General features: G+C 41.0%; 1 protein-coding gene across 1 annotated transcript in view; it reads right to left on the bottom strand.

Annotated features, from left to right (window-relative positions):
* Positions 1 to 382: 382 nt before the first annotated feature.
* Positions 383 to 25,662, bottom strand: part of LOC145414990 (uncharacterized) — a 91,977-nt gene continuing 66,697 nt past the window's right edge. Inside the window, exon 6 of the mRNA XM_080284410.1 lies at positions 383 to 473. Within this exon, the coding sequence (XP_080140536.1) occupies positions 383 to 473 (91 nt within the window). The remainder of the gene's footprint in view (positions 474 to 25,662) is intronic.

The following is a 25,662-nucleotide window of genomic DNA, read 5'->3' as shown; positions in this document are numbered from 1 at the left end:
ATGAAAGGCAACCAGGTAACCAGGTGTGGTGATGACCAGATACAGAAACAGAAGTGAGAGACAGCAAGGTAACAGAGTATGGTGGTGCAGGTGGGAGACAGCAAGGTAACAAAGTATGGTGGTGAAGATGGGAGACAGCGGGATAACGAGGTTCAGCGGTGAAAATGGTTGACAGCGAAATAACGAGGTGTGGCGTAACGACAGTGCTGTTCAGTGGCCCTCCAGAACAACCTGATGTCCTGCTCTCCACAGCGGATGATATTGACCACGGAGAGGACACTGTTGGTAGCCTGCCTAAATAAGTGGTGTGCTTCTTTACATGAATCTTTATACATTTTTTTTTCTGTTTTTAAGCTAGCTTCTGTTAGATTCGTCTTTTCATCTATTCACTGCCGTTTTTCTTTTCTACTGGAGTCACTTGCACTGTGCCGGCGGTGGTATGCGTTGTGTACTTCAGTAGCACTGGCTTGCAACTGACCAATGAATAAGAGCTGCATAATGCCATTAACAAACACAATATTAACATGAGTGAACTACAGTATAGTGGTGTTCTTAGATGGAAAAAGAGAAACATTAAAACATGAGAACTCTTTTATCAAATTGATGAATTAATGAATTCCAGAAGGTTAGGTCAGGAAAAAAAAAATCGCAAGCCGTTCCACTGCGTCTAATTTAACTTTTGACATATTCGTATCTCTTCTTCCTGACGCTTTATATGTAATAGAATCTTGTGTGAATATAGAAATGTACCAAGCCCCTCTCTGGTTTGACAGCAGAGGATAGTGAAAAGAATGAGGTGAAAAATTAAGGGAAATTTTGTCTGGGACTGTGTACTTGCAAACGACGAGTTTGTTGGAAGAAGGTAGCAGCTTAACCTTTTCACCACCAGAGGCCTCCACGTTGTTGAAGAAAATCGTCTGTCGTTTCTACCAATGAAATGAGCCATCTTTGGATTGCGTGTCTCTAGCATGTCGTAGAGAGAAACTCTCTCTCTCTCTCTCTCTCTCTCTCTCTCTCTCTCTCTCTCTCTAATGGTTAATTTTCTAGAATGCGTAATGTACTTTGTGGGGTAGATACTTAGCGAATTGGCCTTCGTGTGCCTGCATATTGACCTGAAGCTGATAAAGTACCTACGGGCTTCACGACAGGTTTGACTCTCGATATTTCTTTAAAATCAGCACGCTATCACTCATTGGTGACGCTGGGTTCCAACAGGGCTAAGGATATCATCGTACTGAAGAGACTGCCTCAAATATTTCTAATTTCATCACAACAAAATGTATCTCCTATGCCTCGTGGTATGGATAATATTATGTAACATACGTCATAACCCTGAAGTGGTTAACAAATCTCCATCACTCGCAGCTGGAACAGATGGAGTTAAGGCTATTTGGCAGTGTCCACTTTCTTTTGAATTAAAAGTCAGATTATACAGTAGATAGAGAGACAGATCGATAGACAGATTGACTGATAGAGACAGACAGAGAGGCAATCAAACTGATAAGTGGTTTGATAGATAAATAGGCAGATAATTATACATATAGATAATCAGGGTGATAAACAGACAGACATTATGTCAAAAACCCCAGTGGGCAGCATACAGCTGCTGAGACAACACTTCTGAGTATGGTCTGATCCACATCTTTCATACCCAGATTCCACTGGTACGTTTATGTCCTGACTGCCACAGGCTTGCAGGGTTGCCTGCTTGCCTGCCTCCACTGGGGCGACATTGTGCCTCCAACACAACCTTTTCATGCAAGAATTTTCATTAAACTGTTTAGTACAATGAATTCATAATTCCTGCATTAGGCTACTGAAAGCCAATTTGATGCATCGAAGGAGACCTCTAGAGGTATACAGATCATCTCTCCAAGTTTTAATGAGTATTAATGAAATTGCTCTAGACATCCAGTGCAAATATTCTCTAATTAGCCGAAGAAAATTGTGTGATGTTAGTATGAGAGCCCTATCAAGTTTCATTGTAGTGACGGTGCTAATTTCAGAGTTTTTCTAAATTTCGTACCTTATAATTAGAAATGCAAGTTAAAGTATCTAAGCAGGCTGCCGGGTTTTCTATTTTTCTTTGGTACGATAAAGCTATTTTATAACTTTTGGTTGTGACCAGACGATTTCTTTACACCAGTGAAAAGGGTAACCATCCACCTCCATAATTCATTCCTAAACTTCAAAAATTCGTTTGATCTTGCCTAGAATAATGTTGAGATTACATCCTTGAATCTATGGAGGTAATTATATAAGATTCCACTTTTTTTTTTATGACGATCAATTTTTACTGCATGACCGAGAAAAGTGTGCGAGAACAGTATCTACAGTATATGATTTAAGAAGATAACGGGCCGTCATATATATATATATATATATATATATATATATATATATATATATATATATATATATATATATATATATATATATATATATATATATATATATATATTTTTAATGCAAGAGAGAGGGAACCAAAAGCTAGCAGCCGGCAATACCGTTCGCTTCAAGAAAAATTAAAAACAAGATAACAGAGAGCCAAATTCAAGGTCCATTCATTTCGAGATGCCTGGAAACAATGTGTTTAAAAGACTGAAGGTCATAGGAAGTAGCGAATGCGTACAGAGGAAGACTATTCCAGAGTTGACCTGTTACATACGTGAACGATTGTGAGTAATGGTTAACTCTTGCTTTAGAGAGCTAGACAAATAAGGGATGAGAGTTTGCTGCTAGAAGGGAGTTACCTATCCACTGTAGTGGTGGAAGGATGCTAGCACAAGGATCAAAGGAACAGTGACCACTGAAGTCGCGACAGAAAAGAATTAAAAATGCAACAGTACTGCAAAAAAACATGTTGAAGGAAGCCAGTAAGAGGAAGAGAATTAATAAGATGAAAACCTTTGACGCCACCTTGCTGAGAAGAGCTGCATGTTGGGAGCCTCCCCACACATGAGAGTTTTACTCTTTAGAGAAGTGAATAAAACCCATGTATAAAGTCAACAACTATGCAGGGGTAACGAAAGCACAGAGTCGGCATACCACAACTTATTTCTTGGAAGCAGATTTTACAAGAGAGGTCATATGATCTTTCCAAATTAAATCACAAGCGAATGAATCCCCAAGTACGTGCAAGGTTGATGCAGGCTTGAACTGGATGTTTTTAAAAATTAAAGCACTCTCCTGCAGAAAAGCTTGATGGGTCGAAGGATTTAAGAACTGAGTTTATGATGCATTGAAAACAATAAGATTACTTTTACTCCAATCTGAAATATAAGCTAAGTCAGGCATTAGGTGTGTCATAGCCTTATCCCTTGTCTGTTGAAGTAACTGCTGAGATGGACGCTGCAAGTAGCAGATGTAAAGGTTAAGGGTGGAGTCATCAGTGTATGAGTGGATAGGGTTAGCTGTACATCTATGAAGGTCACTGATGAAAAGAAGGAAGAGACGTTAATGATAAGACGGAGCCCTGAGGAACACCATTATTGATAGCTATAGGAGAAGAATGGTGGTCGTCTACAACAGCAGCTATAGAACGACCAGAAAGGAAGCTAGAGATCAAGCACAAATAGAAGGATAGAAACCGTAAGAGGGTAGTTTCGTAATTAAACATTCATGCCAGACACGCTCAAAGGCATTTGAGGTGTCAAGTGCAATGGCAAAGCTTTTGCCAAAGTCCCGAATGGAGGATGACCAAGTGTCTGAAAAGAAGGTGAGATAATCGCCAGTAGACCATCCCTGACGGCACAAGTAATGACCATCAGAAGAAGGGTCAAAATAGGAAAAGTGCTTTAAATTTATTTTGTTAAAAACAGATTTAAAAACTGTTGAAAAACAGGACGTTAACCCGCCCCGTCCCGACGACGTATGGGTACGTCACCACGATTTGCATTTGCCAGTCCCGGCGACGTACCAGTACGTCGTGCAATTGCAATGTGCATAATTTCGACAATTTTCAAATTTCGCGCTTGATTTGCGGTACGTACCCTCGCCTGACCTTCCCCTACCTGCCACCAGGCGGGGACACTCGGCGACCCCGCACGACCCGCGCTAGCCCGCCGCTCGTCCACTCACCTGGTAGCCACGGTCCTGCTCAGACATGGCTAAGAGAGGTCTCTCAGAGAGCGAAATTCAAGTCGCCCTGGACACCTTTACCGGCGACAGTGATTCCCCACTGGATGACGAGGAGATGGACAAAGATTATGTGCAGCCAGACGAGGAAGAAGCCACCAGCAGTGACGAGGAAGTTCCGTCACCAAGGAAACGGCAGTACGTGACTTACCGTGCTGCTAGAGAGGGGCAGGAGGCAAAGAAGGCACGTGGTATGTCATATCCCTATCCCCAGCATGCCTTGGAAGCCGAATTCGAGGTCGAGGACGAGGACGAGGAAGAGGACGGAGACGTGGGACGTGCTGCCACGTGGTATGGGCGGGAGGTGATTACGCATCGTGGCCCAGAGCGCACACCACGTCGTCTAAGCAGGTATGGGCCAAGCATTCTGTTTGGGGCGGTAGGAAGTGAAGTGGAGGGAGTGGGGAGTGAAATGGACATTCCTGGGATTAGGGAAAGTGAGAGTGAGGTGGGTGAGTCATTGCTCTCCCTACGCAGTGTGAGGCGGCAGAGTGGATCACGTGGGCCAGTGCGGGTGCGTTCCTTATCACGTGGGGTTGTGAGGTCGGGGGGACGGTGGGGAGGAACCACTCCAAAGCACGTCTTATGCTCCCCAATATCCCCTAACACGTGGTCGAGCAAGGTTGCGTGAGAGAGCACGTGGTGTGGTAATGGAGGGGGAAGGTGGGGAGGAACCACTCCCCAGCACGTCTTCTGCTCCCCAATATCAAACTATTTTATCCCCACAGCCCCCTAATGTTCCTCAAGGCCGTAAGGGTAAGGGAAAGGGAAAGGGTAAAGGCAGAGGGAAGAGGAGTGACAGTGGGGAAGCCCTCCATACTCCTTCTCCCCAACCTCCCCAACCAGGATCTCCTCCCCACCCAGACGAAGGCGGTGATGGGGACGAGGGATTTGTGTCGTGGGATTGGGAGGATGGGAGTGATTTTCTCCCCTCATTCACCCCTTCACTGAGCAGGGGCGATCTGGCTGCATTGCACCAGGTATTCACTGTAATTCAAGCAGGTTGGATTTTTTCCACCTGTTTTTCAGTGAGGCCTTCGTTGATCAGATCGTGCTTCAAACAAACCTGTTTGCAAGCGGCCAGCGGCTAGAAAGTGAAAGATTGGGAGCAAGGAGTAGGCATTCAATGATTTATGATTACCCTGTCTCCATTCCAGAAATGTTCTTATTTTTTGCCCTTGTCCTTTTGATGGGTATAATAAGAAAAAATAGAATTCCTGCTTACTGGACTAGGGACCCTGTTATGTTTACCCCCATATTTGGTCAAGTGATGAGCCGTAATCGGTTTCAACAAATTCTAAGTCGCCTCCATTTTTATGATGCTAATGACCCTGCAAATACAAACAACACGGACAAAATGAGGCGAATTAGGCTGGTCTTTGATCACCTCAGGCAAACCTTTCGATCCTCATTCTATCCCTATAGAGATCTCGTCATAGACGAGAGTCTCGTGTTGTGGAGAGGCAATATTTCATTCAGACAGTATATACCCAGCAAAAGGCACCGTTTTGGGTTCAAGATCTTTGTTATGTGTGACTGTAGGACTGGATACGTGCAAGACATAGTCTTGTACACCGGTGCACAGACAGACATAATAGAAGATCGAAGTATAGGACTTTCTGGAGCAGTGGAAAAGACGATGATACAAGACTACCTTCATCGTGGTCACGTTCTCTACCTCGACAACTGGTACACTAGCCCTCTTCTCGCTCGTTATCTTCACAGACATGAAACGGGAGTATGTGGAACCGTAAAGGTGAACCGGCGTCACATGGTCAAGGTAGGGCGGAAACTTGCAAGGAGTGAGGTTGTCTTCTTCAAAGCAAACAACATCCTTGCAACAATGTGGAACCACAACAGAGAAGTAAGCCTCTTGTCCACGGTTCACCGCCCCTTGATGCACCGTACTGATTCTGTTGATTACCATAGCGAGAGCAGGCGTCGTGTTTGGAAACCTGAATGTGTCATGGACTATAATATAAACATGCGCCTCGTGGACCAGTCAGACTCCATGATATCGACGGTAGAGTGTGTAGGACCACGATGAAGTGGTATAAGAAACTGTTCTTTCACTTGCTAGATATCACTGCTCTGAATTGCCACCACCTTCACGCCATGACCACAGGAGTTCAGGAAACCTTTGAAGGGTTTGTGAGGGAGCTCACACGAGAAATCTTTGCAAAATATGCGGTTGAAAGGCCCCAACAGCTCCCCCGCACTGCCCCTATTACCCACACTCCCCAGAGAATATCCGCCCGCCATTTCCCCACTCCTATCCCGCCCCAGCCCAACAGACCTAGGCCCCAGCGCAGGTGTCACGTGTGCAGTAATTCCCAGGTGCGACTCACGACACAGAGGAAGGACACCCGCTATGAGTGCGTGCAGTGTGACGTGGGTCTGTGTATTCACCCATGTTTTAGTGAATACCACACGTTGCTGCAATTTTAGCATGGTGTGATTGCGAAAGGACGCAGAAATTATGATGTAAATGCGACAGACAGACGCTCTGTGAAAAAATCAGTCATGTGGATCGCCAAATATTAGTATAAAGTGCCTACGGGCAGAACATAAGTGCAAACATTGGGTGTAAGTATATAAATCTGCCCTAAGTTGAAACTTACATAGAGAGGGTTGTTTGATGCGATATTCTGTCGCTCAGTGCAATAAATACGGCCCCTTATTATATATTTTCTATTATGTGACATTCTTACTGGTATAATATAAGTTCAAATTATTGTATATGATGATGTATTTCCTAAGTCAAATATTCATAGCGTGTCTATAAAGATAAGATTTCCTGACGCCTAGTCGAATGAATAAGGCACGTATTAGTCAAAATAAAAGTCAGCAAGTGATAAAGTGAATAATTAGTATATAAGTGTGTGCGTGAATTAGTATATAAGTGTGTGAGTATTATGTATGACGTAACATTCCTTGCGAGGGTATTTTCAGGCGATATTCTCACGCTCACTTGAATAAATAATGGCAGTAAGTATGTACAGTGCATTGGAGGGGTGTAAACGTGTGTAATGTAAGTGGGAAAATATAATTGGAGTGAATAAATAAAGTAGATGATGAAACACGAGTGTTTGATATCGTGGTTGCTACGTGAATAGGCGCTAGCATATCGCTAAATGCCCTCGTAATGAATGAAAATAATTGAAAACCTTCACAGTGGTGGGGGAAAGGTTCTATGTAAATGGGAAAATAATTAGAAAGTGATAAAACAATTTGGTATGTTGAAATACGAGACATAGCGAGTGCGCTTACTAAGCTGATGTGCGCTAAACTTATGCTGCATGTCATCAAAATGAATGAAAACATCTGAAATCACTTACAAACAGTTGTAATTAGTAAACTGTCATTGAAACAGAAGTATACAAGTAGAAAAAATGATCGGTAGACTCATAACAGAAAATTAGCAGATAGCATGATACGACTCGGACCTAACTCGCTATGCTCGCGCGATGGTACAATGCTTATTTTTCCTATATATGTGTCTGAAATCCATTATATTGTTACTGTTATTGTTTATTAGTACAAATTCAATAAATGTAGAGGTGTTGTGTGTTGTTTGTCCCATTACTCCTTACCATAGAAAACGTTTACGCATATCCAGCCCATTACAGAATACGATACCTGCGGGGGGAAACCGCACCTGTATAGACCACTTATAGACTGCAGAGACAACTTTCTTCAAGATTTTCCATAGTTTCTCGACCTAAGCGGAAGTTTCATAAGAAAAAAAAAATTTCCAAAAAGGCTCGGGACTGGGGGATGTCATAGGTGCGGAAATGCTCGGGACGTGACGGGTTAAAGCATCTGGGAGAATGCTGGCAGGCTGGGAATGATCATCATTCTTTGGGACAGACTGAAAGTAGGCAAACTTCCAGCAAGAAGAAAAGGTACAAGCTGACAAACGATGGCAAAAGAGTTTACCTAGGCATGGTATAAGCATGTTGCACAGTTCATGAGGACAGCAGGAGGAATCCTAATAGTCCCATATGCCTTATTACTGTCGAGGCAAGTGATGGCAGAAAACTATCATCTGAAGAAATTTTAATGTCAGCCATGAGGAAGTCAGAGAGGGGCAATGATGGAGGAATAGCACTGGAATCATCTAAGGCAGAATTGAAGGAGAAACTCTGCGCAAAGAGATCTGCTGTATCAGTAGATGAAACAGCTACAGAGCCATCACAGTGGAAAAGAGGAAGGAGAGATGATAAAGTAAAGTTGTTACAAAGGTTTTACAGAGGTGCCAGACAGAGTAAGAAGAATTTGAGTTGGAGAGTTCGAGCATATAGAAGGCATGAAATTATTATTAGCAGAGAAATGATCAGACATAGCATGATTCCGTGTAGAAACATATAAAAGAGATGAGATTCAGGGGTCAGTTGCCTCTGACACCTTTTGTAGGCCTTCTCCTTGTTGTGGACAACATTAGGATAAGCGTGTGTTAACTTTTTTTTTTTAGCATTAGACAGAGGACAAGAGAAAAGAATGAATACTTCCATGGCCAAGAGACTAACCTCCGTAATACAAGAGGAACACTCAAATGGCCCTCGGTTAAAGGAGTAATAAATATTCCAGGGGAAAAAAAAAAACAGTAAACCATACACATCATAGCACTGTCTGAGATTCACACAATACCTTTTCACTGAAGTCTTTGGTTGTGTGGCACATTTGTTGTCTCTGATCCTTGGGCTAGGTTTGCATTGTCAGTCAATGTACGCAATATTTCTCCATGGACACTCGCTGCACTATTTTATAAGTATATTTCACACTAAACCATACGCAATATAAAACACTGTCACAATGATTCCATCCCAGCCTTCTTTATTATTCCCTTTCTGACTCTATGGCGTACATGACCGCCTGTTCCCTTAGCGACTACAGCGTATCTCTATGGCGTACATAATGCCTGCTAAGGTAGGTCAATCATTTCACTAATCCAGGCACTATATATTTCACACAATATAAGTATTGGCTTCACTATATAGGTAAAATACTCACATCATTTATGGGTAAGGTGAAGCAGAGTGGCAAACCCCGTTATAGCAAACCTGACTCCTCCCTCTAGGCCTAACGGCTTATACTGGGACCCAGTGCTTTACAGACAATATATCTATGTTCCATAGACACAATCACTTCACAGTATAGTCAAAAACACTAGACAATCACAATATTTCAATCATGGCTTCTGCCTCAGGTGAGAGGGGGGAAAATTGAGGAGTTTAACCCTTTAAGTCCTAATCGCATCAATTGATGCAATTTGAGTTTTATGCCAAAATGCCTAATCACATCAATTGAACGCAGCCTGTAAAAATCTGCGGAGTGCTTGTTCCACCCCGATTATGACGTACATGGTTTCAGGCCAATAAGAACTTGCCCCTGATGTGGCGTGAGGGGGGATCGGACCAACCCGGGCGGTGGGAGGAAACCCCCCTTTCAGCTGCCTCCATACCACCCTCTACTCCACTCCCTCATGCCATCCTTGTCCCCCATCACTCTCCCACCCCTCCACGCAACTGCATCTATCCTCCCACAACAACCTGCGTCTCTTCTCACCCTTTCTTGCCCCTCCTCCCTCCCTGCTAGCCTTGTCCCCCACCCAAACCCCACCCCATCTCTCCCTCCTTGTCCCTCACTACCCTTCCAACCCCCAACAGGCCCCCGAGTGTCAGGCCTGATGTTTGTACCTGTTTCATATTATTTCTACTTCTTCCCAAATTTTTACACCCCATTCTGTTCATTAATTTTCTCATTCGTACCTACCAGTTTTTGTACGTACGTAGTTGGAGAATGCTGTATGTTGTACTACATACAACTCATCTTATTATTATTATTATATATTTTTCATTCTCCCTACCTGCCTAGATTAGCACCTCTGAGTAGTGTCTGTCTGTGTTAGTTTTCAAAAGACTATGAGGCCTTGTAGGGCTACTCCCCGCACCTGTTTCATCTCCCCACACATACAAACACACCTGTTTTCATGGCTGGTGTGATAAATTCCAATGAAGTGGAGAGTTTCCACAAGAGAATTTGGTTGTTGCCGAAACTTTAATGATAAGTGTGATGAAGTGTAATGATAATGTGATGATTGTAATGGTGTGATAAATGTGTAACGAGAAGTTGGGACAGCAAAAAGAGAAATCGGAAACAAATTATTGCTTTCCTTTCTTATTCATGCATTTATAGCATTATTCAACTTTATTTTGATGTCCTTGATGGTTATAAACATTTATTTGCATCTATGTTAGTTTTGGAATGACTATGAGCCCTTGAAGGGCTACTCCCCATACCTGTTTTATCTCCCCACACCTACATACACACCTGATTTTATGGCTAGTATGACAAATCCCATTGAAATGGAGGGTTTCCACAAGAGAATTTGGTTGTTGCCAAAATTTTTCTCCCTAAGTACCACCAAGGCCTTGTAGGCCTACTCCCCACACCAGTTATCTCCCCACACCTACATACACACCTGTTTTCATGGTAGATGTTACAGAACACAATGAAGTGCTTTCTTTTCATGCGAAAAGCTGGTTATTTCCAACCCCAGTATCTATAGGCCTACTCTCCACAGCCTACTTTATCTCCCCACAGTCTAGTAATCTCTCCACACCTATATACACCTGTTTTCATAGTTGGTGTGACAAAACACTTTGAAATGACGTGTTTCAATAAGATAAATAGGTAGTTATCAAAATTTTCATGTTTTCAATTGTTTTTGAGGGTAACTATCATAAACTTTTTTTTACCTTTGATGCACGATTCTGTGGTAACCATTATGCCTAAGGGGGTATGGATTGCGTTGTCAGGTATGTAAATTCTTCCTCTTTAGCCAGAACACAGTCAATTTGCCCTTCATGAAAGTCGCCAAAACATCCTCAAATTGCGGTTGTGGGAGGTACCCTGCCTGAAACAATTGTGGTCTTAAGGGGTTAAGGGATGACTGATGCAGTGATATCCATCAGCCCAGCTGGTCATGAGATACTGAGGATTTCTGATGCGCATTGTCCCATCAGAGCAGTCACAGTGTTTCCAAGTATTTACTGTGGACGAGAGACTGGCCTGCTAGAATTCTCCAAAATTTTACACAAATCGGCCGAAAATTTAATTTTTGGCGAATTTTTTTCTGCTTTGTCACTCGATTCGTGTCAATGTGCGTTTACTAGGAAACACCCATAGACCATGAATCACGTCATTGGGAGTCTGGGGGTTCACATAAACATATGTAATAGAGTTAATCCTAATGTTGTTATGTTAAAAAGGGGTGCGAAATTGTTGATCATGCTCTTCTTCTCACGCAATTCACCCAGCCAGCTCAATATCTTGTCAGTCCCCTAGCCTCACCAACTTCCATTTCTCTCATTTTCACACGCTCATCCACCATATCCCTCCACCTTATCATTGGCCTAACTCACCTCCTCCCTCCTTCATATTCGTTCAGATATACCATTTTCACAACTCTATTGTTATCTATTCTCCACTTATGAATATATCATCTCAGTACACTCTCTTCAGTTCTGGTGTCCACAGACTTCCTCACTCTGCATCTTTCATGAATCACAATTTTTTCATCCTATCCACTCTCAGTACTCCACACTTAGCAGTCTCACCTCCACTGCTCTCACTCTTGACTTTTCATTTTCATGCCACACCATAGTCTCACATCCATATATAAAAGTGGGCACTAACGCTGTTTCATACAAGCCTCGTACAGCTGTAACACTGAAGCCTCTGTTTCTTATCAGGGCCTTCGTAGCACCAGCTACTTTCCTTCCTTATGTCACTCCACTTTCCACTTCAATTGCATATTTTTCTCTCTTTTCTATCTCTGTACCCAGGTATTTGAACTCTCTCACCAATTTCAGTCTCTCTTCATTCACTGTAGCATAATAATGGGAGTCACCTTCTTTCTCTGTTACCATCACTCTACTCTCTTCTACATTTACTCTCAAGGCACAATGCTCGTAGACACCAGCAAAACTCTGCACTAGTCTACCAAGTTCTTGTCCTGTATATGCAAGTAGCACTGCATCATCAACATACAAAAAATTTGAATATTCTATCCATCGCTATTCATTACCGAGGTCATCCCTCTCTCCATCACTCGCGTTTTTATTTCTCTCATCACCCCAACCATATATATATCTATATCTATCTATCTATCTATATATCTATATATATATATATATATATATATATATATATATATATATATATATATATATATATATATATTGAACAATCATGGGTACATCACACAACCTTGTTGCAAGTCCACACTGATTGTGAATCATTCACTTAGATGCCCATTAACCCTTACACATGTCTCACTACCATCATTAAAACTCTTGACGGCACCTGGCAGCTTACCATCTACACAGTACATGCGCAAAACCTTCCACAGTCCTTCTCTGTCTACTTTGTCATATGCTTTTTCCAGATCAATACATACCATAAACACCTTATAGTTCTTTTCACAAGTCATCTCCACTATCTGCCTCACTGCAAATATTTGATCCACACATCTCTGCCACTCCTAAAGCCACCCTGTTCATCACTCACTAGGGCCTCTGATATCTCTCTAACTTTCTCTATAATAATTCCTCCATATACCTTCCCTACAACACTCAAGCTTATGCCACGATAATTCTTGCACCCACTTCGCTCACCTTTATTTTTGTACAGGAGTATAAACACAACCTTTTTCCACTCTACTGGCACAGATTCACTCATCTATGCATTCTTACATATCTCCAACAAGGATTTCATTCTGCTCTTTCCACTAGACTTAATCATTTCTGAATACACCGCAACAACCCCAGCTGCTTTCACACATTTTTCAGCAGCTTCACGGGGTTCTTCACCTGTGGAGGTGTCGAGTTTCCTGAAACTGCATTCCTTCTCTGCACCCCTTCAAACCAGTCATGTTTACAGCCTCTCTGCTCTCTCTTTTCCTATTCATCAGGCTTTCAAAATATTCTTTCCATCTGGTCCTTACTGATTCCCATGGAGTAATAATCTACCACTTACATCCTTCACACTTTTAGGTTTCCTTCAGCTGTCACTTCTACATTTTTTTTTTTTTTTTAAAGAGAAAACATGAAATAAACCTAAGATCGAGAAATCTGGTCCCGTATCTGTCAAAACCTGAAAGGTCATGAGATGAGAGCAAAGATGTAAATAATACTCTCTCTCTCTCTCTCTCTCTCTCTCTCTCTCTCTCTCTCTCTCTCTCTCTCTCTCTCTCTCTCTCTCTCTCTCTCTCTCTCTCTCTTCTATAACGGCTGCGACCTTACTTTTTGACGGGAAGTTTGTCGAGAATTTTAAGTTTGGTTCTGACGTTAGTGAGTCTGGGATATATTTTACGTTTTTTTTTTTTTTTTTTTTGTAAGGTGGGAGTGTGTGTGGAGGAAGAGAAAGAAGGAAGAGAAGTTGTAAGGGGTTAGGAGGAAACGAAGAACGGAGGAAAGAGAGTATTGGTTTCACCCGGAATGAAGAGAGGAGGGGAAGTGAGGAAAAGTGGGGGAGGAGGAGCAGAAAAATAACACTTAGGTGAATGACGGTGTTAGAGAACGGAGTAGTAGTAGTAGTAGGGATAAAAAGAGGAGAGAAGGTAGAGGTTCAGGAGAAAGAAGAGAGAAAATGGAACTCCGCAAAGGGAAAAGACACCTACTTGAGGATCCGAGAAAGGAAAGACAAGTGATGAAGGGAAAGGGGGGGGAGTGAAAGAGAGGGAGAAGCGGAGAGAGGAGAGACAGATGGCAAGGAGAAAGTGAAGGTGTGAGGATGTGAGGGAAGAGAGAAAAGAGGATGGTGAAATGGGTAGTTGACCAGCAAGGGAACAACAGTAGAATGCAAGACAATAATCAAGCATGAGAGGTAGGAAGGGAAGGAGGGAAAGAGGGAGAGACAGACAAAGTGGAGGAGGATAAGGAGATGGATAAGGAGAGGAGAACAAGGATATGAAAGGGAAGAGGAGAAGAAGGAGAGGGTAAACTGAGAGGGGGTGGGGGGGGAAGTAAGAAGAATGATGAAGAGAAGGAGGGAATTGAAGGAAAATGCAAATGGTGAAGGGAAGGGGAGGAGGAGGAGGGGAAAGAAAAAGATAAGAAGGAAAAGAAAATGGAATGCGAAGATTATGGGAAGGGAGAGGGGATGGAATAGGGCAAAGTAAGGAAGGGGGAAATACGAGGGTATTTTAAGAGGTAAAATTTTTGGAAATGTGAGTAAAAGAGAAAAAGGACAGAATGGGAAGTACTGAAAAATGATGATGACAAAGGAAAGGAGAAATAAAACAAACACTGCAAAACTGTGCAGCCCTACTTCACAGCGGGAGACTATGAAACCTAGTGAAGTTTCTGTTTGAAAACAAATATATACTAACAACATGTTACTTGTTAACTTCAACAAAATAACTAGTTATGAGCAACAGCCTACTATGAATTTCTATGAATTTTATTTATTTTTAAAATATTTATACGACATTTTTAGGGTACCAGTAACATGATGAATAAATACCCAGTTTCCGATTCAGTAATTAAGCGAGACACGATTTATTAAAAACAAAAAAATCTGTGATATAAACGCCTGCCAAACACTCAGTCTCCGGGGACTGATTTTAATCTGTATAGAAATGTCTGCCGATAAATGCAATAAAATTCTAGAGCTGTGAGGACCACGATGGGGCTCATGTGACTCATCCGCAGCTGAACAGAGTCTTCTAGCTTGAATCTGAGTAACATGTGGTGAATCGACATAATGTTATATTGACTTTCTTCAAACAACAACAACAACAACGAAAAAGGGAGATGGGGAGAGAGAGGAAAGACGGAGTAATGAAAGGAAGAGGAAAGGGGAAAAAGGAGAAATGAAAGGAGGAAAGAAAGGACAGGTAGGGAAGGACAAGGGGAGTGAGCGATGGTAGAAGAGATAAGGAAGAACTGGGAAGAGATGGAAGCAAGAATAGAAAAGGGTGATGAAAATACAGGATTGATGCGAAAATGTAGATATAAATGAGGGACAGACGGTAAGAAGTTGAAATGAGGAGATAAAATTGGGAAATGAAAACAGAATTATGGGAAAGAATGAGAGACAGATACAAAGAAAGAAAGAAGAAATGGAAGAAAAAATAAAAAAGGGAAAGAAGATTCACGACTGGGAATGAATTAGGATAACGAAAGGACGGAGTACGTAATAGAAGAAAACAATGCAAGAACCGGAAAAAAGAAAAGACAGAATAACGAGGAGGAGCAGGAGAAAGAGGAAGAGAATGGGAAGATGGAGCAGGAGAAAGATAATAGGAGGAGGAGTAGGAGGAGGAGGAGGAGAACGAGGATGAGGACAAGGACGAGAACAAGGACAAAATGAAGAAGAGAAAGAAGAGTAGGCGGAGGAAGGAATAGAAAAGAATAAAAGAACAGCAGGAGGAAAAGAACGTAAACTAGTTACCTATTTAATTGTTGCCACAATAAGGAAGCTTCGCCATAACTATATATGATATATAAGGCATGAAATTTTGGCATCATTAATAAGTTTGTAACCTTTAAAAGTAGTTCAAGGTCATTCATATTTAGACCATTTACTGTACTTAGATTAATCTAAGGTAGCCTATTGGATAATATCAACAAGATCTGAAGACAAAGGTGTGGAAGATATAAATGAAGCATGGGTAAATTTTGCATTTGTCTCAATAACTAGCTACCTGTATGATTAACTGTAACCATATTCCTTTCACATAATAAGAGGGACCGCTGCTATATTTCTGTAAAGTTACAGCTTTACAGCTTTTGTGGTTTTCCCTAAAAAGTATTACAAATAAAACACTGAGAAGATTTGAATTCCGTATCTTCAACTTAGCAAAAGGGCAAAATATTCAGCAAAAATTCTCAGCAAACTTTTTTATCATAATATTTTCATCCAAATAGCTGTATTTCAATGAGTTTCTGAGGTTTATCAATTTCAACTACCGGTAGGCAATTTTTGCACCATAATGAGTATATAACCTTCAAAAATAGGTCAGGGCCACTTACATTTGGTAGAGGTACTTGGGTTACCCTAGGGTGCTTTCCTGTATAATATCATCAAGATCTGATTCAAAAAGTGCAAAGAAAACAAATAATAATTATCGGTACCAAAACAATAAGCTGCGACATATGTATGGGGGAGCTTAATAAAAATGAAAACAATTGTGAAGGAAGGGAAGAAATAAAGGAAAAAGAGGAGAAGACGGAGGAGGAGGCAGAGATACCAGAAGAAAGGTAGTATCGAGGGGAGGACAGATGAAATGTAGGTAATGTGGAGTGTAAGTAAAAGAAAAAAGAGAGGAAAAAGAAAAAGAAGAAGAAGAAGAGAAGGAGGAAAGGATAAAAGTGAAGGTAATCCATGTTCATAGTGATGTTATCAAAAGAAGAGGCTGCGAAAGATATATATATATATATATATATATATATATATATATATATATATATATATATATATATATATATATATATATACACACACAGAGCGAGAGAGAGAGAGAGAGAAGTGAAGGTAATGCAAGTTTGTAGTTAGGTTTTCAAAGAAAGAGGCTGCAAAAGCGATATACAAGTAGTCTCAGTAAGTTACTTTGGGAAATCAGCTGTATTAACCAGACGAGGTGCTAAGAGAAAACAAACGTTTTACCTCAACCCATTCACTATGTTCAATGTTTTTTTTTTTTTCCTTTTTCTTATTATCTCCGGTCGGCTTCATTCAGGTTAGAAGAGATCCCATTAATGCAGGGGTCAGAATCACGCCCCGTTAAACCTGTCCTTGCAATGACGAGTGTTTTCATTCTTACTGTTGTTATCACCAGATGATTTTCTTCAGGCTCGGAGAGACAATCACAGTGAAGGAATTTAATTATCTTTCCATTAACCCCTTTATTGTGATGGCTATCATATTTTGTTTACTTTTACCCCAGATGGTTTGCTTGAGCTTATATTAACCTCCCCAGTGAAGAGTTAGCCAGACTCTCCATATGTCATTCACTATGGTGACTATAACAGACCGTGTCTCTGTTTCCGCTGAACGATTATTTTGAGGTAGGGCCAGATCCCCCCAGCGAAAGGCTAACTCTCCATCAACCCGCACACTAAAATGGCATCTTTAATTTTATATTAGTGCTACCGGCAAACAATTGTTCTTCATCTGTTTTTAGCATGGACGAGATACATACCTCCCCCCTCCCCCGTCCATGATGAAGTGTTTAATCTTGCCAGTCAGAGGATATCTTATTTTAATTTATTCTTCTTTCCTACTTACAATTATATTCACCTCAGGACGGATCTATCTTTCTGAAAGTGTTAATAAATTCACATCAAATCCTTCAAATGTTTCTCCTGATCTGAGCAAAATCGTTTGGTGGTAACAAGAATGCAGCCTAACAGGATGTAAGGCCAGTGAAGCTACTACTCAGGGGTTGTGATCTCAGAGCTACAAGATTAGCTTTTTCATGAGGATGATGTATTTTTAATTTTTAGCAAGGCATCCGTCAAACGATTTAATTCAGCTTATGGAGTGTCTTTGTTTGTGAAGGGATTAATGAAGGCTGCATATAACCCGCCTACTCAAAATGTAGTAATAACTACTGAAAAGGTAGAATAAAGCTGACCTGTAGTAAGAAAAATATATAAAAACTGTTATCTAGGTGAAGGGTTTACTCAGCAGTGAAAAGGGGACTAACCCTAACGCTATGAGATTTAAAGAAGTAAGAATAGTCAGGATCAATGAACGTAAAATTAACCACTGAATAACAGTCTGAAAGTAACATGAGTATTCAAAAGTTGACACTTATGTGATGTTAAAGAAGACAGACAAATAAGATAACAGTAGCCGGGATCAGTGAAAGTCAATTTAGTCCCGGTAACAAAAGGGAAGCGGTTGAATGCGTGTGGTACTTACGAGGCGAATGTGTCTGCTGCGGAAAAATGTTGGACGAAGCGAACCGTAGATTAGAGAGGGAGAGCAATGTACTGCTAAAGACCCGGCCGGCAAGGGAGGCGAATGGAGCGGATAAGGAATGGGGTGAGGGATGGCGAAGATAGCAATATGTGTGTGTGTGTGTGTGTGTAACGCGATTGAAGACTTACTCTGAGACAGCCTAGTCTCGGATGTAATGTGTAAAACAGTTTATGTAATTCTAAGAATTTACAGTTCAATTTTTGATAGTTCGAATGTTTGTATACTGTTTAAAGACACACATCTGCCTGCAGTGTGAACACTTTTCATACAGTATACCTTTCAGGTCTATTAATCTCTGCATAAACATTTTTGTAATGTTCATGTTAAGATGTTTATACACTGTAATTACAAAATACTGTGTATATTCTGTGTGCTCTGTAAACAATAATGTGGTCAATAAACTATAAATTTATTTATATATTTATCCATCTACCGATCAATCTGTCTATCCATCACTGTGTGTGTGTGTGTGTGTGTGTGTGTGTGAGAGAGAGAGAGAGAGAGTGAGAGAGAGAGAGACGATAATTATTTTAGATTTTCTATGTCTCTCCGAGGGGAGCGCGGTAGCACAGTGGTAGCGCGCCGGACTCGTAATCGGGGGATTGCGAGTTCGAGCCTCGCCCGGGCTGCCGTGCTGGGAGTGGTAGCTCGCTCCTGTAACCCTAGCGGGGCTATATAGTCCAATACAGGGCTTAGCTCGGGGGAACTCCATTTCTCCCATATGTCTCTCCGAGACTATGAGAGAACTTGTGTGTCTACATGAGGGTTTATGAGTGCGTAAATTATTGTGTGTCCATGTTTGTTTGTGAGATTGTGTGTCCGTGTGTGCCGCCCTGAACCTGAATAAGAGCTCATGAGTGTGTGAGGCTTTGTATACCTGAGTAAGTCTATGTAAGAGTATTTACGTCTTTGTGAGAGTATATGAGTTGGCCCGAAAAGTTTGTGAATTCAGGAGAATCTGCTATAAGCCAGATTTTCTCTCCCGGGATCCCAAGATCCAGGAATCCAGGTAGAAAAAATTCTATTGTTATAGCCTGGAAAAATTACCGAAAGCCCGAGATTTTTTATTAGGGCGCAACATCATATTTTTAAGAGTAAATCAGAACTACCATTACTCAAACATCGGACATCTCCACATACTTGGTCAACAGAATTAACCTGTATTGCACTTAACCCCTTCACCTCAGTGGCACATTATGGGTTTATTTATTCAACTATCAAACGATTTGTTTAACTTAGAAGAATCCCCTAGTAGACAGGAAGTTATGGAAGCCTATATCTAACTCTTCCATCTCGAGAAGTTTATCTTCAGGTGAGTAACATCTGTTTGAAGCAACAACTGATATGATAAATCAGACATGAATGGTTAATTAACCTTCTCAAAACATTGTGATGATGGTTCTTGTTGGTCTTAATTCCAAATCCAATTTTGAGATAGATACTGTAGATAGATAGATAGATAGATAGAGAGAGAGAGAGAGAGAGAGAGAGAGAGAGAGAGAGAGAGAGAGAGAGAGAGAGAGAAAGAGAGAGAGAGAGAGAGAGAGTGTGTATTTACGAGCCTAGGATAAAAGTTAAAAAGGGATTTACTGATGGCACGAGCAAAGTGAAGGAGAGAGAACTGGTGGAGGGGAGAGAGAGAGAGAGAGAGAGAGAGAGAGAGAGAGAGAGATTTATAGTAAACTGGAAACGAGAGGAGAGTAAGGAATGATGATTAAGAGAGAGAAGGTAACAGGCACGTACCTTGAAACTTTTGTTTGAAGACACACCCATAGAGAAACTTTCACACAAAATAGCACACGTATAAAGAAGACGTCAAACTGTGGGGCACATTTTGAAGAAATGTTAACACAACCGAACACACATAAGAAGAAAGGTTTAAACAAAAGAGCTCAAACGAAGAAACTGTTACGCTCTGCGCACATGAAAAACGTTTACATAATCTTCCGTATTGTAGTTTGCAGGAACTTTAACAGATGAAAACTTATTCCTAAAGGCACGTTTACACTTAAGACCTTACATATGAAGTTAGGCTAACTGTACACACAGTCGTACAGTTGCTGATACATTTACTACACATTGCGTACATGGAGGAACATCTGAAGAGCCATTAAAATGACAGATACAGGAATAGTTGTATTATTATAGGTAACTCTTTTACACAGATCCAACCTAACATAATCATCATCGTTATATCAATAATCACCAGTACTCTATTCCCAGGGTACTCCCAAGTTGAGAGCAAAACTAATGACAGGGAGGGCTTGAGCTCCTTTTTCATCAGCCCTCGGGACCATACCTTTGACCATCCCTCGCTGCTGAACTTTTACAGTGTTTCAGTAACACAGAGTAACACAGAGTGTAGGCAAACATTCTCTCCAATACAAGTTCCTCTAACCGTCAATACCCACGTACATCCATATTACACACTGCATTTCCAATTCATTTTTTTTTTCTAATTGCATCTCAACACTCAGCCTTGGAGTCCCCTACGGAAGGGCAGGGACCATAAAAGTCGCATACCATCGGCCCCTTTCCCTATGACGACTAAACTAGGTGCCTGAAATCAGTGTCTGAACCCTTTATTCATTTGTGCAACATTCGTGGCATTTCCTCTAACTTTCTGTCTGTTGAAAAGCACATCTCCTTCTTTAAACCTCAATTCTGTTCCTCACTGTGACTCAACTGTCTGAGGCAACTGACAGCAAAACCCCCGTCTGTATTGTCCTACTTTCTCTATACTCATTTCAAATCCAAAGATGGCTGCTGTGTATATGTACAAAACACCATATTTTGCTCTCGTGTTCCTGAACTTGAATCTTTTGAATTCTCTACTCTATGACTTCGGCTATCCTGTAATTTTCTAACTAAACGTATCTGTGCTGTTTACTTATCTCCTAATTCTACTGACTATGAAAAATTCTTCGACTATCATATGTCTGAGATGGAACACATCCAATCAATTTCTTCTTTCTCTGAAATCTGCATTCTAAGTATTTTCAATGTTCACCACCACCTTTGGCTCTCCTCTTCTTTCACTTATCAACCCGGTGAACAAACGTACATCTTTTCTATACTTAATGACCTACAACAGCTTCTGCAGCACCCTACCTATCCCTGATAGCCTTGGAGAGAGTTCAAACATACTTGACCTCTTGCTTACAACTAATCCTTCTGCTTTTGCTGTTAATCTTTTCTCTCCATTGGGTTTCATTGATCACAATATTATCAACTTAATCTGTCCTGTCGCTCCAGTAAGACCTGTGAACCCTCCCATGAAGCAGCTATGGCACTTTGAAGCTGCTGAATGGGAGGCCATCAGGCAGTACTGATTTGATTTTCCTTGGAATGATTATAGCTTCCATGGCCGAGTGTAATCTGAGTATGCCTTGTACGTTACCGAGGTTATTCTCTCGGGCAAGGAAGCATACGTTACTCTCTCTTGTCCTGTGACTAATGCAAAAAAGCACTGGTTTAATCACATTTGTTCTAGTGCTGTTAACAACAACGAGAGGGCCTGCAAAAGGTGCCAGAGCCAATGGACCCCTGAATCTCATGTCTTATGTTTCTGCCTAGAATCATGCTAAGTCTGTTCTTTGCTCTGCTTAAAATTATGTCACTCGCGCTAAATGCTCTGAACATCTCCAACTCAAATTCTTCTTTCTCCTTCTGGTATCTTGGCAAAAACCTCTCCACTTTAATGGCTTATGTAACTCTTTCCTCTACTGATAAGGTCTTTGCTCAGACTTTCTCCTCCAATTCCACCTTACACGATCCAGGTGCTGTTCCTCCATCATTTCCTCCCACTAACGTCCTCATGGCTCTCATTAAAAATTCTTCATTTGATGCATTTTCTGCCATCACTGGCCTTAACACTAACAACGTAAATGGACCTGATGGGCTCCACCCTGTTGTCTTCAGGAACTGTGCTTCAGTGCTTACATCCTGCCTAGGTAAACATTTTCGGCTTTATCTCCCAGCTTGTACTGTTCCTTCTTGCTGGATTTTGTTCTTATTCAGCCATTCCTAAAGAAGGGTGACCATTCCCAGCCCTCCAAATATCACCTAATTGCTGTATCACCCTGTATTTCAAAATTTTTTATATTTATTCTTAATAAGAAAAACTTTAAAGCAACTGTCACACCACAACCTCCTTTGCAATCATCAGTATAGGTTCCGCCAATAGATGTACCGCACAGAACGTTAATGAGACTGTGTACTCAGCGGCATTTCAAATATTTAATTTACGTATAACACTTCCTGTAATTGTCTGTTAATTGTCTTTACCAAAGGATCTATTAACAGAGGACTTCTTCATGAAAGATTATATTCTGCTCATTTCATCTTAATCCAAAACGGGTGGTTCTTTCTTGAATGGCAACGCATGTAAAAAAAAAAAATAATAACAGTTCGATAGAGTGGTAGTCACAGAAACTTGAGGGGGAAAGAAAACAAAGCCATTGTACAGTGTTTTCAGCCACTGAGCTGCGGTCAGTAAGTTGCAAATCGTCGAAAATCTTCAGGTTCTATCTGACAAACTTTATATGGTAATATCGAGGCCGCTGTAATGCACACCACCTGACACTGACCTACAGCTAAACAACCACTTTTTGTACTTGTATTCTGCACACCAGCATGTGCGTGATCATCATACCCTCGCACACCACACCATCATTCACGAGTGCCAGTTTGTACCAGTGTTCATGTATGGTGCTCGCTCCCTTTGTGTAATTTTTGACTGTTATTAACAGTCCTACGTGTGAGGATGTCTTTTCCATACAGTTGTGGCTAACTTCAAACTAGATTATCCAGATTAAGAAACTCATCTCGAAGTAACTGGGTCAAAGAAGGCTACGTCTAACATTTAGTAAAAAGCCGAATGAATGCGTCTGGAGACAGAAACACCAACACAGCAAGACGCTTTTGTAATGAACAGATTCAAAGAAAATGAAATCGTTGTTACTACTTGCTCAAATAACCCTTCAAACTATTGATGTGGATCATTTAGGCGGGAGCAACCAGGCATATTAAGTCTTTATTAAATTACATTTGTGCTTATTAGTGGCAATTTAAACTCCATTTTTACCCCAAAGCACACTGATTTTTTTTTTTAGTTTTTTCTAGATATCACCAAACGAATGGTAGTATAGGGAAGAAATCTCTCAGTGAAGTGGCTATAATTAACCTCCGTTTAGCACATCGACGATGTTGTAGTTTATTTTTGATGTCGGGAAAATTTTTAAATTAGCATAGGAATAGCGCCATACAGTTCTGTTAGTGACTAAAGCAATCGATATTCATTCATCACCACTGACATTGCCAGCATTAGATAGCAGCAGTCCAGTATATGCTGAGACACATCAGTACACGAACACTTCCCCCCCTCCTCTACCCTCACTTCTTAAGCTCCCCCATTCCCCTTTTATCCTGGTCCTTCCTTACCCACAGCCGCTGCATGGAAGAGTACTGTGGGAGGCTCAGTATGCTCCAGCCACCAGCACCACCTGGTGCATTAATCTAAGCTGATCAACCGAAAACACCGCCACGCGCATACCTCACATTCCGTGGATGTTGTTGTCACACACACACACACACACACACACACACACACACACACACACACACACACTTTTCAGTAGTTTCCCAGTTCTGTTTTTAAATTCGTTGCTTTCCTGCTTTTCTCTTCTTTCCATTTTTTGATGCTGGAACAACTCTGTTTTTAAACGCAAGGTGCTTCGCTCCCGTAGACTTATGCGAGGCTCAATATTATGACAAAGAAGAATCCACACCTATCTAGTATTTTTAACGTGATTCAACTGGTACTCATGCCGGCATAATGAAGTACATTTTGTTTGAGTCGTTTGGACTGTGAGGAAAGTGGAGGATATCATAGGCCTGAATGACAAGTCTATCAGTGTGAAACCATTTCGCTGGATATTATATTGATAGTTCACATTCTTTTATGTGTTTCCTTTCTAATCCTCGATCATTCCAACCATGTACATTATTGGTAACTACATTGATGCTTAGAGAGAGAGAGAGAGAGAGAGAGAGAGAGAGAGAGAGAGAGAGAGAGAGAGAGAGATAATAGATAGATAGATAGAGAGATCTATATCTATCTGTCTATCTATATCTATCTATCTATCTATCTATATATATATATATATATATATATATATATATCTTTTCCACGTATTTCTTGACTTAGCCAATCTCTGCCACGTTTAACCTAAAATTTTTTCTACCTCTTCTCTCCACCTCTTGTCTGGCATTTTTCTGCTGCATTTACAGTTTCTTGGAGTCCAGTTAGTCAGCTTCTTGCTCCATCGTTTGTCCCTTATTCTTGCTACATGACCTGCCCACCTTCATTTCTGTTCTTTTACAACTCCTATAATCCTTTTGACTTTAGTCTGCTCTCTCACTCAAGTTGATCTTTTCCTCTTTCTTAAAGATATTCCTAACACTGACCTTTCTATTGTTCTTTGAGAACTGATTACGGTAGTTGATTTTCCTTCGATTTTGTCAGTACCCATGTCTCACAACTGTACGCCATAGGTGGGATTACACATTTGTTATGTTGGCAAGCTACTTTTCATGATGTCTCTATGTTTACCGAAAGCTTTCCATCCAGCTGTAATACGTTTATTTCGTTATCATGGGCTATCGTTAGTTTTAGTATTTGCCACAAGTAATTGTACTGTGTCACATCTTCAAGAATTTCTTCGCTTATTCTGATGATGCTCTATGGTATGTTTAGATGAAACATTAGTTCTACTCTGGTTCATCTTTAGCCCTACTTTGAGACCTTCTCTCTTTAGGTCATTTAACATTTCCTGCAATGTATCTGATGTTTCTGAAATTAGGACAATGTCGTCTGCAAATCTTAAATGGTATATGTTTTCTCCATCTATGGTTCTTCCTTGGTTTCCCAGTCTAGCTTTCTGAAAATGCCTTCTAGGCAGGCTGTAACCAATTTTGGTGAAATTGTATCTTCCTGACGCACTCCCTTCTACAGTAAATCTTAATTTTTACCCAGTCTTTATGTAATTTAACTGCTGCAGTTCCCTCTTTGTATAAGATTTTCACTTCTAATGTGCCTTCTTTTTCCTTACTACTTCCTTAATCCTCTCTTTTATATACTTACATTATATTATTATTTTTCTGCGTCTTCGTTGATATCCCCCCCCCCTCCTGGAAGTCCGCTGCCTCTTTTTTTTTTTTTTTCCACCCTTGTCCTGCTTCCCAAACTTTATTTTATTTATCTTCTCATGGTATTTTCCTTTTTTCTCTCCATTCCTCATCCTTACTTACTAAAATCTCACTGTTCCTCCTTCCCATGCCACCTTTCCCTTTGCCCTTTCTCCATCTTCCATTTCTCCTCCCCAGTCCCTCTCAGTCTAGCTGCTCCTCCCTTTCATTTTCCCTCCCTCTCCCGTCGTCACTCTTATTTCCCCATCCTCTCATTGCCCCTCTCATTCCTCTGTCTCCCTCTCTTCCTCCCAGCCTCCCTTCCTCCTACTTCTTTTAAGT

Source organism: Coenobita brevimanus, chromosome 101, assembly GCF_032717465.1.
Source record: "Coenobita brevimanus isolate Jiangsu-jjx chromosome 101, ASM3271746v2, whole genome shotgun sequence".
Lineage (NCBI taxonomy): Eukaryota > Metazoa > Arthropoda > Malacostraca > Decapoda > Coenobitidae > Coenobita > Coenobita brevimanus.
This window is presented reverse-complemented; position numbering and strand designations above follow the sequence as displayed.